The 17,859-nt window shown below is 48.6% G+C and overlaps 1 protein-coding gene and 1 long non-coding RNA gene across 3 annotated transcripts in view; one reads left to right on the top strand and one right to left on the bottom strand.

Moving 5' to 3' along the window:
* The window catches only part of LOC125353333, a 25,365-nt gene extending 21,535 nt beyond the window's left edge, over positions 1-3,830 (top strand). The window contains exon 3 of the long non-coding RNA XR_007211310.1: positions 3,700-3,830. This is a non-coding gene — a long non-coding RNA (uncharacterized LOC125353333). The remainder of the gene's footprint in view (positions 1-3,699) is intronic.
* On the bottom strand, positions 2,035-17,859 carry Nsfl1c (NSFL1 cofactor). Of its 2 annotated transcripts, XM_048348931.1 has the most exons (10): positions 17,632-17,859; positions 15,507-15,604; positions 13,022-13,096; positions 10,018-10,023; positions 9,287-9,452; positions 8,688-8,780; positions 6,959-7,068; positions 6,489-6,626; positions 3,736-3,900; positions 2,035-2,433 (listed from the first exon to the last, which is right to left on the bottom strand). In XM_048348931.1, the coding sequence occupies exons 1-10, from the start codon at positions 17,734-17,736 to the stop codon at positions 2,271-2,273; spliced, it is 1,119 nt and encodes a 372-aa protein (XP_048204888.1). In that variant the 5' UTR covers positions 17,737-17,859; the 3' UTR covers positions 2,035-2,270. The 2 variants fall into 2 exon arrangements, with proteins under 2 accessions (XP_048204888.1, XP_048204889.1); XM_048348932.1 differs by lacking the exon at positions 10,018-10,023.

Genomic DNA, 17,859 nt, shown 5'->3' with positions numbered 1-17,859 from the left:
GGAAGGAAATTGCTCGAATGGTGAGGTAGGAAAGAAACACCTATTAAAAATGTAGGTTGCACATATATTGTGTAAATTAAAAACCCACTCCATTCCCATTATCAGTTGACTTGGAACTTCACTTAGAGGCACAGCTTCTGTTGTTTCAAGGCCCGGGTTGCCAAAGAGGTGAGGGGGCAGGAAGGTACCCGCTGGCCTCCTGTGGCCACAGAAGATGCTCTAAACCCTCAGTGGGTGTCTTCGGGATCTTCAGGCCTTGGTCCACTGCCAGCAGGGCGGGCTCATATTCTCCTGGAGGCCCTGCTTGCTGCTTCTCCCAGAGTCTGTTTTCTATAGAGCAGGACCCAAGGCAGCCTAGTCCAGCTGCTTTATTTGCTCACTTCTGGCCCTTGATAGACACTGTGAGCCCTACCGATTCCTGGGGTGTAAGGCTCTCCTACGTGCCCAGTTCTCTACTCCAGCATCCTCTCTGGCTCTTGAGATGGCCATGCGTGAGGCAGAGGCCCAGCACTGTGGTATTTCGGAGCTTGCCAGTGGTCTCCTCAAGGCCCTCTCAATGGCTGGGAGGAGCCCGTTCCCCCCTTCCCTGTGAAGTGGGAATCCTGCAGTAGCCCCCAAGGGTTGGGTGGAAAGCACAGACACAGGGCCTGGATGGGTGTTGAACATGGGCTCTGGGAGCTGCTACTATTTAGCAGCTGTGCCCTGCCATTAGGTTGACACTGCTTAGTGAGGCCCTGGGAAGCCCTAGAGCACTTAGAAAGGCAATGAGCCCAGTATGAAACATGCAACCCTGGTCTTTTTTCTTTTTTTTTGGTCATGGAGCCTGAACTCAATACCTGGGCGCTGTTTCTGAGCTGCTCAAGGATAGTGTTCTACCACTTTGAGCCACAGCTCCACTTCTGGCTTTCTGGTGGTGAACTGGGGTAAGAATCTCATGGACTTTCCTGCCTGGGCTGGCTTTGAACCATCCATGATTCTCAGCCTCTTGAGTAGCTCATAGGTGTGAGCCAGTACCTAGCTCCTGGCTTTTTTTTTTTTTTTGCTAGTACTGGAGCTTCAACTTTTCCGCTCACCAGCCGGTACCCTTCCACTTCCAGCTTTTCGATGGTGATATGAAGAGTCCAAACTGTGATCCCCAGGTCTCCCTGGCACCCAACTCTCATTCTGTTTTTTCATAGTCAAGGTGATGATTCTGTTTCTGCAGTCACCTCCATCTTGCTGCAGGAAACATGGGGGGGGGGGCAGTTGCTGTGGCTGTTGGGCTGGAAGCATCAAGCTAAGGCCTGTTCTCAGGATGACTCTCTGCAGCCAAGTATGCTCCTGTCCAGGGTCCTGGACTGGAGCAGTGGGTGACAAAGAGCTAATGGCTAATGACAGGAGGCTGGGCACATGATGACAAGTATCAAGGATCTGTTCAGTCCTTGCTTGTTACAGGAAGGTGGTAGGGGCTCCCCGCCCCCCCCAAGCGCCCTCTCCCAACCTGTGCAAGGAAGCAAACTGCCAGGTAGAAGGTCTTTACCAGGCCACAACTGCAGCCTAAGGCACTAGAGTCAGAAGCAGAGATAAAAAGTACACACCTCAGCCATGGGCTCCTGCCATACTCACCCTCTAGCAAATACCAACAGTTACAAGTGCTAGGACAGAGGATGCCCACCTGTTATCACTGGCGAACAGCTCAGTAACATTAGACTTCCCCCAGGCTGGTGAGAACAGGGCAGGATGGGCAGGGCAGCACCTTGGCTGGTCAAAGCCCAGAGTGTCCAGTTGTGTACATCCAGCTCTGCCCTCACACTTTGTGGGGGACTGTGTTCCTGTGAAGCGAGGGCTGCAAAGCCGTACCCCATGTCTCCCCGATTCCTTCCTACGGAGATCGCCCAGGTCACCTTTAGGGGTGGTGGAAGGTCATGCCAGCCAGTGAGCAGCATGTGTCTCATGACTTTTACGAAAGCCAAAGGTACCCTTCTCCACGATAAACCAGACTTTACAGCCACCAGGCTGCCTCTGGGGACACTGATAGAATATGTGGTGATAGCCCTTCAGTTTTTTTGGTTGTTTTTATTTTTTTTCTTTAAAGTCCATTGATCATCACAAAAACTCAGGAAACGCAACTAAGGAAAAAAAAACCAAATGTCCAACCAAAGTCTAAGAGCCCAGAGCTACGGATGAGATGTGGCACTGGACTGCTGGGTATGCACAGGGGCAGGAGGGTGTCCCCACCGGCATGGTTGCTGGCCATGGGAGACACAGAAGAGAGGGGAGGCCGGGAGTGGTTATGTCAACCGCTGCACGATGACAGCATTGAGCAAATTGGCTTCCTTCAGGGTCTGGTTCTCGTCAGCCAGCTCTTTGTTGGGGAAAGTAGTCATGAGGACAAAGCTGGTGGCAGCCATGGCTGGCCGGGCATCCACAATGAAGAGCCGGATGTCACTGATCCTGGAGGAGGGGTAAATGGGGAGGCTGTGAACAGAGTCCTTTGCTGCTGCCCACAGCTCCCACCCTGGGGAGGAAGGATGAATATCTCGAGTCCCCTCTCTGCCCACTCTTCCACAGAGCTGCCAAAGCTGTCACCAGGAAGCACTGCAGACCAGCCCCCCTCCCCCACTCTGCAGAAAGTTCCACTCTTCCTACTGTCAAAGGCCTCCCTGAGTTTACCCTCCTTCCTTCACTCTCTTCTCTCACTGTATTTAGTGCTTCGTGCAGTTCCATAAGCCCTGTCTCCTTTCCTCTAATCCCGACTATACCTCCATAGGGCAGCATTCCCCCGCTCTAGGGCACTGAGTTGTAAGCAAACATTTCCCGGCAAGTGGACTACTGTCTTTCAGTAGACTAGGAATGGCACAGGGCCATATCAGCAAGCTGTCCAGGAATCCCTTTCCCCTGAATTCTGTAATGGCAGGATGGCTACCTCCCTCCAACAGCCTCCTGCTTCTGTGCAGTGTGTGGCATGCAACCCTGCTCTCTCCCCCCTGCACTGTGTACGGGCTACACCTTGGGTGAGCACCAGCCATGCTGGGTGATGAAGTGAGGCAGGATCTCAGGTCAGCAAGCTGGGTCATGCCACCCATTTAGAGCAGTCCCAGCAGGCCTCATCCCTGAGCTTGTTTCACACCTTTACCCCAAGCCTGGCTATGAAGCCTGTCACTGACCCACACATGGGTCCTGGCTGAGTTAGCGCACAACTGATGAAGCGAACACTCTATTCTGTTCTAGAGAAAGGAGTTGTTTTCATAGGCAACAGCCCTCCAGAAAAAACACTAGTCTCTTTACCTCTTGGTGCCTCAGTTTCCCTATCTTTAAAACAGGAAGCAGTTTGCCTTGACTGTCCTAGATGGCCTGGGACAACACAGCAGAATTTTTACAATTCTCAAAGACCAGTTGCAGAAAAAACATATAGTCTAGTGGTTTTCAGAGGCCCCCAGAGGGAGGGTGGGAGAGGAAGGCAGCTCTCAGATGTGGGCACTGTATTCCTTCTCCCCTGTCAGGCATAGCAACTCTAACTAGGTCTCGCTGGTACCTGGGCTTTATTTAGCCTAAGATTTCTTTTGGAGTTCAGGGCCTGAGGCCCAGAGATGAAGAATGAGACCTTCAGGAGGGAACAGAGCAGTTCTTGGCTACCATGATGGTTGACTGGGGACTGGGACCATAGGCTTCAGATCTGCAGACTCTCTACTGTGCCACTGTTCAGGGAAAAAGCACAAGCTGCCCGCACCAGCTGGGTCAGAGAACACAAGGTACCTGTGGCTGTGGTTAAATTTCTGCACCAGCCGCCCGCCATCGGCAAGCCGAATTTGGATGTTTGTGGTGGGCTCTGACTCGTTGATTGAAATGGAAGAGCTGGCTTTGGCTTCATTCTCCGCCTGCTGGGCTGGAGAGCTGGTATTCAACACCTGGGGGGCAGTGCTGAGAGAAAGGGAGCACATCAGGATAGGAGCAAAAACCAGGCCCTGGCAGGCGGCCCTTTCTCAGATGTTCACTGAGTGGCTGCTCTGCATATGGCCCCGTATGGTGAGCTGCATAATGACTTGAGACAGACAGATGGGTCCCCCCAAAATTTCCCTCACCCCCCGAGTCACTTGTTAGAGCTGCTTCCTCAGGAGGAGCCTTGGGTCCGCTCTTAACTTCCCTTCTTCCTTAGTGTCCCTACCTGTGCAAGGGCTTGTGGTGCAGAAAACAGGCCGTGAGGCAGAAGGGACCAGGGGACCAAGATGAGTCCAGTCCCTATGAAGTGGCTGAAGGGGAATTCCAAGTCTGTGGCGCAGGCAGCCCTAATACAGCCTTGCAGTAACTGGCTGTAATGGATGGCATCCCACAGTATGACTTCATATATACATTGCATACTTATGTGCCAACCATGGGGGGGGGCAAGGGGTACAAGAATTCCTAGAGTCAACTAAGGGCCAAGTTATGCATGTATTAATTATATAACGAATGGAGATCTGCCAGCTTACAGCTCAGATCTTACAATCAGATGGACCAAGACCTAAGACCACCCACTAGCTGTGTGCTCTTAGGTACCTCTTCAAACTCCCTTAGCTTCAGTAGGGACTTTTAAAAGGATCAAGACTACCTATCTTGCTTATTTTTGTGAGGATTAGAAAGTTATATAAAATATTGCTGACAAACATGACATGCACATATACTTCCCAATTCTCTATAGCCATTTGGAAATCTCTCCTATGAACCAGACCAGCTAACTACCTCATCCTTAGCTTTTCTCTTAGCAGATAACCTCTGATAAAGGAGAGGCCAATGGGTAAACAGACACTCCCAAAGCCTCTACTGGATTAATTCCTACATCTCACCCTTCCTCTTTTGTAAATGGAGACTGACTCCTCACTTCCTTTCAGAGCAGGCTGCCCAGTGACTGGCGGCCATCATTAAGCTTTGCAGTGGCTCTGCCAGCCATCTGGCCCCAGCCCTACCACTGAAGTAGCAATGTGGCCTTGAGCAAGCCACACAGCTTCTCGGGGCTTCCGTGTTATGTAAAACAAGGAGTTGGTAGGCTGTGAGGATCAGATGAGAGGGCATGGGCAGAAGGCCTGGCAACAGAGCAGACTCGGAGGAAGTCCTCCAAGCTGACTGCTATGAGGCTCCCTTTCCAGCACAGCCGCTCTTATTGCTGAGGTCAAGGAAGGCCTGATGCACAGAGCTGGCTGTGGTGCTCTCAACCATTTCTTTTACTAGGGGAGGTGGGATGGCACAGTGAACACAACTATTTGTAGGGCACCATCGCCAAGCAGGCCTAATGCACAATACTCATTTAAGCCTCACAACAGCCCATCAGACAGGGACTCATCACCTCCATGTACGGGTGGGGACAGCCAGGTGTGGAGACTACATCTATAATACCAGCACTTAGTGGTCAGGTTTGAGATTACCTATAAGACCTTGTCTCAAAAACAAACAAACGAAAAACCCCAAAACAAACAGGGAACAGGCACAGTGGGGTCACGCATCTTGCCCAAGAACCCAGTGTTGATCTGAGAGGTGGCAGGCCAGAATCCCAGCTGTTTGATTTCAAATATCTCATTAATTAAAAAGTAAAATCTCCTATTCACTAGAGGAAATGCTGACTGTGCACACCACCCCTGCATGTACTAGAGGTACCAGGTGGCCGTGCAAGAACATGCAGAGACCCACACATAGCATGGGCAGCAAGAGCAGAGATGGCGGGAGGGGGGCCTCGCTCAGAACTGACCAGCAATCCAGCCCCAGGCAGGCCAGACCTGACTGAACCTCTGTCCTTATTTGTAGAATGGGGACAAAACAAGATTAAAGGAGATGAATACATGGGAATGTTTATTGCTGTACCTAAGTAGCAGCAGGCCCTCAAAGGACTTCTTGCTGTCAATATCCAAGATCTTGTCCCATTATATTTACCTGAATCCCAGACCCATATCACTGAGGTTCTCCTCCCTACCCAGCACCTTCTGAGAGGTGCTCCCAGCCTGGGCTGGGATGGGGAGAAGAGGAGCAGAGGCTGACACACTGGGCTGCTGCTTCCTCAGTAAGAGCACAAGCATTCTATTCATTGTGTAGGACACACCGAGGACAGGCCCCAGCTTGGTCTTCCTGAGAACTGTTCCCTTGGTCTCTCCAAAGAGATGACCATCTGCCACAGTGAGGGCGATCCACTCAAAAGCAAGGAAGTCAGAGGTGACCACCACAACCAGCAAACACCTCCTTGCAAACACCGAGTCACGGGAAATCAGCCTTCCTCACAAGAGCCTCAGTCAACAAAGTGCTTATCGTCTTCACAACAGAATAAACTCACAATTACAGTCCTGAGACTCAGCCATATCTTTCACAAAAACAACTACTGGAGAAGGCCTGGCAAGCAACCAAGGCTCACCCAGTAGCAGTGTCCCCACCCTCAGGTGCATTCTTGGTGCTGGCAAACAGGTAAAGTTTTTGCATCTGTCAGGTTAACCCCTGCTGGAACAGAAGCCCTGCAGCACTCAGAAACACAACACAGGCCATAATCTCACCTGCCCAGTTTCTGGCCCTCGCCAGTGAAGGCTTTGAAGGCGCCTTTGGGTTTCACAAAGTCCTCATCACGATGGTCCTCCATGTCCAAGTTCACTTGTCCACCATGAGCTAACCTCCGCAGCTCTGCTGGCACCTCCCTGTGAGACAAAAGACAATGCTGGGGTTCACAGGGAGGAAGGAAGATGCCAGCAACGGGCATAAAGGGGAAGAAACTTCTAGAGGGAACAGTTATTGGGAGCTGACCATGGAGGGGCTCCACTTCTCTCCTGTTCTATCACAACAGACATTTCTTACTTTGCCACTTGGCTCTAGGTCCAAAGGGAAAAATGGACACAAAGTTTCGGAAACAGATTTGTGAATATGTACTTGGCTGTACAAACTCTAACTCAAAAACTTTATGTTCAGCTTCTTTCTCCCCACCTGCCATGACATTCATTAACTCAAGATAAAAGAAGGCCTTTCTGCTCACCCTCTGCGGATAGACTCCAAAAACTGGGCATTGGATGGGTCTTGGTAGCTCCGGAGTTCACCGTTGTCCAGGCTGAATCCACTTTTCCAGAGCTTCAGCACAACATGAACCTGGGATGACAGGAAGAAAAAGCAGTTAATGTAATGACTGGAACCTGGCAACATATCAACTTGAACTTGCAAACTATTATCACCTACGCTGGTGCTATTCAAACACTAATAGTCAGGCATACATATGTGTATACACATGCATGCAAAAGGAACATAACCACCCACCAACCAAGCACTAGCTGAGAACAGGAAGAGGCTTGGTATAGGTGAGGAACCCTGACACTGCTTTATGGAGACCTGAGTTCGTGTCTTCCTCAGCACTTGCTAGCTAGGTGACTGTAATTGGGGGACCCAGTCGAAGCTGCTGTTCCCTATCTGTAGGGGGCTGCCAGTGTGTGTATGCAGCTAGTATTCTCTACTCAACTGCCACAGCCAGACTACGCCTGGAATATTGTCAGTCATTAAGAATGGTACCTACAATGGTACTCACTAGATAGTAAGGAACTATAAAACCTATGGGTGGGATGGAAGGGAAAAACTCGACAGTGCGAGAGAAGGGGTGATACTGTCCAAAAAGAAATGTGTACTCTTTGCCTGACTTATGTAACTATAACCTCTCTATAAATCAGCTTTATAACAATAAATTTCTTTTTAAAAAAGGTACCTACAATTTCTGTTAATAACCCTGGTAACTGCTGCTACAAGGGAATAAGATTTGTTTTCTGCCTATTTCTCTCTACATTTGAATAAATCCCCAAAGTATTTTTTTTTTTTTTTGGCCAGTCCTGGGCCTTGGACTCAGGGCCCGAGCACTGTCCCTGGCTTCTTCCCGCTCAAGGCTAGCACTCTGCCACCTGAGCCACAGCGCCGCTTCTGGCCGTTTTCTGTATATGTGGGTGCTGGGGAATCGAACCTAGGGCCTCGTGTATCCGAGGCAGGCACTCTTGCCACTAGGCTATATCCCCAGCCCCCCAAAGTATTTTTTTTAAGATTCAGAATTAGCTGGGCAGCAGTGACTCAGGCCTCCAATCCTAGTTACTCAGGAGGTTGAGATCTGAAGATCTTGGTTTGAAGCTAGTTCAGACAGGAAAGTCCATGAAACCCTTATTTCTAATTAACTGCTAAAAAAAAAAAAAAGCCATAAGTAGATCTGTGGCTCAAGTGTTCACACCAGCCTTGACCAAAAAGCTCAGGGACAGTGACCAGACCCTGAGTTCAGCTGCCAAACCAGCACAAACTAAAAACAAAACAAAACAAAAAAAACCCAAGCCTAGCATGCATGAAGCCCTGGGTTTCGGTTCCTCAGCACCACATAAACAGAAAAAAGCCAGAAGTGGTGCTGTGGCTCAAGTGGTAGAGTGCTAGCCTTAAGCAAGAAGAAGCTGGGGACAGTGCTTAAGCTCTGAGTTCAAGCCCCAGGACTGGCAAAATAAAATAATTCTTCAGCCAGGCCCATACTGTCAGGAATCCCAAATACACTGTCCCTATGCCTGAGACCCGTGGAATGCTCAGAAACCTTCATTTACCTCCCCCCCCCCCCCCATATGAGATGCCTTTGCCTTCCCTGGAGTGCCCCTGTGGAGACCCTAGGCAAGAGTACTGTTTCTGGAGGCCTCACTCTCAGAGGCCACTGGTTCATGTGACTGCTGCATGGGAAGACAGGGGCCCACTCCACTCACATCTTGGCTGGAATGCCGCCGCCTTTCTCCTGCCACGTAGGCAGATTCTTCCTCTGGTGCTGCCCCAAGACGGTAGCCACCCCCTGCGAATGGCTGTCAAAGAAGAGTTCATGAACACATAGTGGTGCTTATTACTCAGATACAGTGATGCATTTTAGGTGAGGAAAGAGGCTAGGATCGTGAAGAATGGGAATCAAACTCAAATGGCCACAGGGCCAGCAGGATGGTAAATGAATCAAGTAGCCAGAACTAGGATAGAAGCTGCCACTAAACATTAGTTATTTATGGCCATGGAGGAATCTGGATGTAGCACTAAAGACTTTTAGATTTTCCCAACACCAGATCTTCAGATTTTACACAGAAATTGGTAGTGATTACTTTAATTCATGGTTAGGCCAAAGAAAACATGCTTTCAGGACATTTTCCAGACTTAGGCCACGGGTTTAGGAGTTTTGCCTTTAACTGTGTTTCCCTGTAAAACCCATCTTCTACATAGGAAACCAGTGAGCAAATGAGAAACAGACAAGTCAGTCCCTGGCTAGAAGTAGCCCTCCTCAGGAGCTGAGTGGTGTGGGCACAAACAACGACTCCTATCTCACTCTTGGTTTACTGGTCTCTCCAGGGCTCTTGGTCACTCGCTCCACGGCTACGGCTCCATGCTCCTTGGCACCTTTAAAGAGATCATCCACCAGCTCGTTGGGACTTTTCTTCCTGGGAGGGCCGACAATCTGCTGTCCACTTCTCTCTGAGCCCCCAGCATAAAACCTGTGTAGAAAATACATTTCTAACACCAAATGCGCTTAGGAAAGGAACACTGCATGCACCAAGTTCTGGGCAAGAGTAGTACAGGGAAGCAAAGAGCATGATGCTCATCTTCAAGGGAGTTACTGGCTAGCTGGGGACACAGGTAAGGAGGGAGGCAGGCACAATGTAGTGTGAGCAGCCATGAAGTCAGTAAGGGCTCTGGGCACAATGAACATGGAAAGACAGCCAAGGCTGCCAAGAATAGTGTCTCCTGAGCCAGGTGTAAGATGAGGTTATGAGATGAAGGGCATGATGATGGATGGGGAAGGGCATTCCGGGTATGCACATCAGCATGTTAGCTCAGGAGAGTCCCAGTGGAGACCATCCACCTGGAGGCCAGCACCTCTCCAGGAGATGGCAACCAAGGCCCTAGTTAGAAGCAGTTACTCTAGCAGCTCTGGATCAATGGTGGCAGTGGAGTAGTTAATACAGGCAACTAGGCTCCAGTCCTGGCCATTGTGTCATCTGCTCTGTACACTCTCCTTTCTTTGACATGGGAAGGAAGGATTTCACATGCCCTACCTACCTGCTCCTTAAGTGAAGGTCGTCAAGTTCAATCAGCGGATGGATGCAAAAGAATAAGAGGAATGTACATGTGAGGCAGTGTGACAACACCAAGAGATCTTGTGAGACTCACTTCCCACTGCCATTCTGTGACATACACTGAGGGCCTGGAGGAGACAGTAGTGAGCAGGCAGGGAAGTTCCAATTCAAATACAAGCCTCGAGAGACCACATCTGGTGCAGTAATGGGCTAAGACTGGCTTGAGACATGGTTAGGATTTTGCCTGGGTTTGAGAATGAGCTGTTATATACTTAATTGCATCCTATCACCCTTGATTACTGCTAGTGCTAAGTCAACAACACTATGTTCCCTAGTGGGGAGAGTAAAACTTGTACTAGTCTGGACCTCTAATTCCTTCAATTTGGCTGGGAATGCGAGGCAAAGCTTAGGCCCCGGCAGAGACAAGACTGAGAGTTGTTTCAACATGAGACTGTGAACCAAGAGAGGGTCATAGGTTGGGGAGTGTCATCTGGAAAAGGTCATTTGGGGGCTGGGCATTCACATACTGGATGATATTGCCTTTCACTGAAGGAGTGTAAAACTTTAAAATACATTTCTAGGGGCTGGGAATATGGCCTAGTGGCAAGAGTGGTTGCCTTGTAAAAATACATTTCTATTTATATATCCCAATATAGTTTAAAGGATGGTTCTGAGGCAGGGTGAAGGCCACCGTATGGATGCAAACAGAGAACACATGTAATTTCTCTGCCTACTTTTCACACACTGACCACTGTGAGATAAACCCATTTCTACTCTGTTGGGGTCAGCTGTGCCTTTAAGGGGCCACAGCTGACCCTGGCCTGCCCCTCCCCTTCCTGCCCTTGGCAGGAAGAGAAGGCTCTGCTCCTGGGGCAGCACATGTGTAATGGAGGACACCTCAGAAACCCATCCTTAGGGGGCTGGGCCTCTGCCCCCAAGGGAGGTCCCCTGATATCACTTGATGGACAGCCCTCTGTGACCAATCTGCAATCCCTCTCTTGTGCCCGCCCTCGGGGGTATATCTGGGGGGCTCCTCATTTGAATAAACAGAAGCCCTAGAGGTTTTCTCCGAGATCTTACGGGCTCGTGTCCTCCTTGGGCTGGCGAGTATGCAGTTCTCACACCCACATGCGACCCAAGGCTAAACCCGGGACCTGACTCCCTTGTCCGTTACCCTACCAGCCGGAGGGGGTGTGAGAGAGTTGGTATGGATCCCCCACGAATAGATAGGTAAGCCCAGGACCCTTCCCCACGTGACACTACTCCACAGTGGTTATTGTATTGTAGTCCCAAGGAATGCTGGGCAGAACAAGACAAACTCAAGGAGAATCAAAACCCCTAAAATGAAGCCATAACCAGTTTGTTTTTACTCAATCCTGTTATATAATATTCCACTTGATAGACTGAAAGGTCTTTAGTAAAATCCTAAAACTTACCTAAATGCTGGACATCTTGTTTGATGAATTATTATAGCTACTGAAAATGCTTATGGAGAATTTTAATGACACAAAGTATTAATCCAGCCAGGGTGTGTATGTGTAGAACACACACACACACACACACACACACGTGTTGGTCATGGGGCTTGAACTCAGGTTCTGGGTGTTGTCCTTATGCTTTTCTGCTCTAGGCTAGCTCTCTACCACTTTAAGCCACAGGGTGACTTCTGGTTTTCTGGTGGTTAATTTGAGATAAAGAGTCTCACAGACTTTCCTGCCTGGTTGGTTTTGAACAATGATCCGAAGATCTCAGCCTCCTGAGCAGGTAGGATTATAGGCATGAGCGGTGGCTCATGCTAGGCAATGGAAAAAAAAAAAATATATATTTTTTTGCCAGTCCTGGGGCTTAGACTCAGGGCCTGAGCACTGTCCCTGGCTTCTTCTTGCTCAAGGCTAGCACTCTGCCACTTGAACCACAGCACCACTTCTGGCCGTTTTCTGTATATGTGGTGCTGGGGAATCGAACCCAGGGCCTCACGTATACGAGGCAAGCACTCTTGCCACTAGGCCATATCCCCAGCCCCTGAAAAATATTTTTGTCATGTAATTATACCCATCATATAAAATGCAGTATAAAACCAAGTATATTTACACATAGAGCAAAGATAGAATGAGAATATACCAAATATTAACTACAGTTACTAAACTGTAGGTAAATGTTACACTTTTTCATTACACTAGACAGGTAGGTACTTTCCATAGTAAACATCAATTTTATTATGATATTCCTAAAAATAAAAACAGTATGGGTGTGTTGGGGGAATGTGTATTTATATGGCAATTATCCTATTTATATATTGTTTTGTCCTATAAAAAGGAAAAGCTTGCCAGGTACTAGTGGTTCATGCCTGTAATCCTAGCTAGTCAGGAGGCTAAGATCTAAGGATTGTGATTCAAAGCCAGCCTGGGCAGGAAACTCCATGAGATGCTTATCTCCAATTAACTACCAAAAAAGCTGGAAAAGGAGCTATCATTCAAGTGGTAAAGTGCTAGCCTTGAGCACAAAAGCTCAGAACAGTGCCCAGGCCTTCAGTTCAAGGTGCAGGACTAATGTACATGAACATACACAAATAATTTTGAAAAGTAAAAGCAGGTATCAATCACTGTGCAAGTTTTGTTTACTTGAATTATACTTAAAAAAAACAAAAAAGGTAAAAGCTGGAAAGAAATACACCAAAAGTACAGACATGTGTTTATGTCTGGGTGGTGGAATGACTTGTTTCTTACTGGTTTCCCTTCCACTAGTAACAAATATTTCTCTGTATTTTAGCAACTAAAAACAAAATAAAACCCCTAAAACAAACCAGCCTAGAACATGAAAAAAAAAATAAGCACCAGGACCAGGATCACGTCTGAGCTGCAGAGACTAGGAGTCTATCCTTCCTACAGTAGCAACAGCCAACTGTAACAGCACATGTGTCCCATGCCCCGTTCCAGATCATTAAGGTACTACTGTGGACTTCTTGCGGGCTCCCATAAGAGACTTACCTCTGGCCCTCCTCTTCCTCCTCGTCTTCATCTTGGTCATGAATGAGGTCTCTGAAGGAAGTCACCCTATTATCACTGGAGAGAGAAAGGAACAAATTTTTTTTGAGGAAGAGTTAAAAGAAGGTAGCACCCATTGTTAGCTGCTGAATAGGGCACTAGGGTGAGATTCTGTGTGAGGTGGTAGCTGAGAAGAGCATGTGTCTGGAAGCAAAGCTCCTAAGGTTATAAGCAAAATAATGTGGCATTTAATTCAAGTCCCTAAGGACTGAACAAATATTAGAAAGTGCTAAAAGGTACTGTAGCATGTGTGCTGTTCTGGGAGTGGTGAGATGAGGTATTCTCTGATCACTTGTTAAGTATCTATAAGGAAACCCAGCACAGTTCTCACAGACTGCTGGTACAGATGGCCAGGCAGCCATCCACTGAATACTCAGCCATAGGAGCCATGACAGAGGAAATACACAGGGTCCCACAAACATTAAGCTTCCTAAGCCTCTTATTCTGGGTGTGTTTTGAGAAGGACTTACAAAAAACCCACTTCTAATGGGGCTGGGGGATGTAGTTTAGCGGTAGAGTGCTTGCCTAGCATGCATGAAGCTCTGCGTTTGAGTCCTCAGTACCACATAAACAGAAAAAGCCAGAAGTGGTACTGTGGTTCAAATGGTAGAGTACTAGCCTTAAACTAAAGAAGCTCAGGGTCAGTGCCCAGGCCCGGAGTTCAAGCCCCAGGATGGGCTAAATAAATAAATAAAAGGAAAAAAAACCCACTTCTTAGAAAAACATCCTGTTTGGATGTCAAGTGGGCAAATGGGTGGATAAAGGGTGGGGAGGAAAGGGGACAGTAAGCTGCGTATGTGAATGAGGTGAGAGAGAACATCACTGTGGCAGCAAGACCAGGAGTCAAGGAAGAGAAATCAACCAGTGTGTAGGTAATCCACTTACACAAACTCACATCTACAGCTTTCAGGTAATCTAAAGATCTTCTCATGTCCTTTTTAAACTCTTTGTGGGCCAGAGGCTCCACACTGTTTTTGCTTCAAAGGAGGAGCTTGCTGATTGGGTACTGTTCTGCAGAAGCAGTAACTACTTGAAAAGAAGGTGAGAAGATGGCACGGGAGTAGAGAGAGGTTAACAGCAGGCTAAACATTTGGTATCAGCTAGGTTAAAAGTGGGTATAAGCCTCCCTCAGAATTCATCTGAAGGTGCTACCATGTTTTACCTCTCCCGAGAATGCAGTCAGTGTGTTCCCTGTAGACAGTACAGAAAGTAACAAACTGTCCTCCCCACTCCTTTGTTTTGGCTTCAATTAAAGCCACCACCAAATCTGAGGCATAACCAAAGTGATGAGGCAAGGCTTCTAGGTCTGAATGTGTGTCCAGTCTTGAGCTCCTTTCAGGACTAAGGTTAAACTGTATCTCCTTGATAAGCCACACTGTGTTAAATGCTTTATAAGTATTAATTCATGTCATATGCCATGTGACAGACACCATTTTCAGGAAACTTAGGGACTGAGATAAGGAAATTCTCCAAGATCACAAAACTCTGTAGTGGCAGAGTTGCAGTTGAACCCCAGACAACCAGGCTCCTGAGCCTGCCCCTTCTCTAATAAATCACTGCCATGACAGGACTTTGGGATTATTGGAGAAGTAAGCAAGTGATTGGTATTAGAGATTAAGTTGCAACTGAGATCTGAGGATCACCATCCAGAATCAGACAAAACTAAGAGACTCTTATCTCCAATTAAACAGCAAAAAGCCACAAGTGAAAGTGTGGTCTAAGGGACAGAGTACCAGCTTTGAGTGGTAAAGCCTGAGCAAAAGTGTGAGGGGAGTTCAAACCTAGTACTGGTACACAATGCATACACATACACATTCTACCTCTCTGGGTAAAACATATCCAACCAACCAACACACACACATACGCACATGCGTGCATGCACACATGCACACACAATCTCTCTGGCTAAATCATATACTAAAGAAATAATGGGCTGAAGCAGGGAGGGATGTCTTGAGTTCAGCCATCTGTCAGAGGTCCTGCCTGTCTCCATGAAGACAAGCACAGTTCCACATTATAGATCACTAGTGATCTCCATGGGAGGCAGAGGTGAGGGAAGGTGAAGCAAGGGGACTCCAAAGGTTAATACAATTCATCTAGTAAGGGCAGGTCACTCAAATTTATTTGTACAGGATTCCTCATAGGGTATCAGGCATCCTAAAACACCAATGCAGTTCCTACTCACCTACTCTATAACCTCATACCTCTATAGCAACCCTAAAGGACTGCCTTTGGCTTTTACTCAAAAAAACTTCCAGAGATGCAGTAGCTACTCTTGGTGATCCCTAAGTGAAAGGTCCCCCCAGAATCTGAGAAGTAGGTCTTTGTCTTTCTTCCAGAATTAAACCATAACCACACCCAGGAACTTCCTGCTAATCAAATCAGAGACAGAAACACTTATGTAGCAGCAACTGTAGTTGGCCCTTACCTGGGGGCTGTGCCTCTGGACACTGAACTGGGGGCTGCTTGTGAAATGGTCACAATGTCATCATCCCCTCCATCCTCATAAAAGCTTGCTAGCGCGATCTGAAATAGAAAGGTAGTACCTTGGGACCCTTCAGCAGTCCTTCACCTAACATACATCATCTTTGAGCATAAAGGAGTTATACCAGCTCTTATAACCAGGACCACAAAGAATTAGACAAACATAATTAGCCAGTGGTTAGTCCATTTCACTTGAAACAAATTCTATCCATTAAAGGGGAAAAAAGGGGGAAGAGCGAGGTAGAAGAAAGCATTCTGAAGAAAAATCTACATGCATTGAGCATTTATTGCTGTGCTAGGTTGTTTAGAACACTCTACATGGACTCATTTAATCCTGACACAACTCCATGCAATTAGTACTTCTATCTCATTCTATAGTTGATACAGAAACAATGATAAGTTAAGGAAATTACCCAAGTTACAGTTAGTAAAGGGTGGAGCCAAGTTCTACCTTGGGCAGTGTGCTCAGACTTGTCCTTAAGTTCTTCTAGTGAGAAGTCAGAAACTATGTATGGGTCACTCAGCTTCTGAAGCCCAGTTTACCTATGAATGGGAACACCTATCCTACCAACCCTGAATAACAGAAGACACATTACAATGTATGCCTCACTATGTCTTAGCTCTATACATACTGAAGGAATATAGGAATCCTTCGACTGTTTCTGTCCCTCTCACCAACTCAAAAGGAAGATATTTACTAATTACATATTCTGCATGGAGATAAAATAGGACAATGGAGTGAAAAGACACAGTTCCTTTCCTCAGGTGACTGGCCATACTGGAGGCAGTGAGCTGTCACAAGGTAGTGTTCTGTCTTGAGACTTATGCTGATCCAACAGTCAGGCCCTGGCCTTATAAGGCAAGTCTCACTAAATGCATGGGCCTCAGTTTCCCCATCTGCTGTAGGGTGAGGGGAAGGGAGCATATAACCTGTTGAATATAACACAATGTACTTTTAGGGAGGGTTTTTTTTTTTTCTTCTAGTTTTCCTTCTGTCCAGTACACTGACTTCACACTGCTTATAAAAGCATGTGATACCACATTTAACTCAGCTTTGGGAAGCAATTTCAATTGTGAAGTCAGCAGACTTCATAATTTGAATCCCACCCCCTATTCCTTCTTGGCTGTGTTGACCTGCAACGTTCCCTGCCCTTTGGAGTTTCCAGTTCCTCAACCTTGCAACAGGGCTGATGTTTACCTGTCTCATTCTTAAACCTCAGCTGCAAAATGTGATCGGTAGAGCTGAACGGTGCCTGGTTCATAGCAGATGCTCAATAAACATTAGTCATCATCATCATCACCTATCTAAGCCATAGGCTGACCAAGAAAATCTATGCAGTTCTGTCTATTATCTAGTGCTTCTTACGTGCCAGGCATTGTTCTAGGTGCCGATTCACCAGTGCGCAGTGGTGGAACCCGAGCCTTCAGGAGCTCACCTTTTCTTCTTAATCAAGTATTCAATGAACACTTGGTACATGCCCGCCAGGCTGGCTTTGAACCTCCAACCTCCAGATTTCAGCCTAAGTGGCTAGGAATACAGGCGCGAGCCACCGGCTCCCGGATAAGGACTTGGTTTTGTGTCCTACCTTAACCACAGCCTTGAAAGAACACAGGCCAGTGAGCCAGACAGGAAATTCCACGAGACTCCCATTTCACAGTAAGTCAACTGCCCACAGGTAGTTGGGTAAGAAGGGGTGTGGGTCGCCCCCGGGCCGGGCCTCCCCTCCCCCGCAGGCCCGGCAGCTCGGCCCTGGCTGGCCGACCGCAGGGCCGGGTGCTACCGCCACGCCCCCCGGCGACCCCCGCTCCACGCGACTGCTGCAGCGACCCGAGGTCGTGAGAGAGGGAAACCGAGGCCCCGCGAAGCCGCCCCCGGGGGCTGGACCGCGCCCCCGGGACTTCCGGAGTCGAGTCCGCGACGCGAGGCCAAGCGGCCCCAGGACCCTGAGGCCTGGGGCCGGCCCCGGCCCGGCGGGGATGACGGTGCGCTTCGACCGCCCCGGCTCCCCCGGCGCCCGAGACCCGCAGCTCCCCGGCCCGCCCGACGCGGCCCGCCTCGCGGCGCGAACCTGCAAGTCCCAACCGGCCGACTCGAGGAAGAAGCGGGCCCGGTCCTCCTCAGCGCCCGTCACCGCCACGAACTCCCTCAGCGCGTCCTGCCGCTCCGCCGCCATCTTCGCCCCGTGCACTGCTGAAACCGCTCCGGCGGCCGCTGCACAGCCCCAGCCCCGCCGCTGCGTTCCGCCCGCCGCTCACCTCGGCCCGGCCCCGCAGGCCCCGCCCCGCAGGCCCCGCCC

This window comes from Perognathus longimembris, chromosome 6, assembly GCF_023159225.1.
Source record: "Perognathus longimembris pacificus isolate PPM17 chromosome 6, ASM2315922v1, whole genome shotgun sequence".
Lineage (NCBI taxonomy): Eukaryota > Metazoa > Chordata > Mammalia > Rodentia > Heteromyidae > Perognathus > Perognathus longimembris.
Note: the sequence above shows the minus strand (reverse complement) of the source record. Positions and strands in the feature narration are given on the sequence as shown.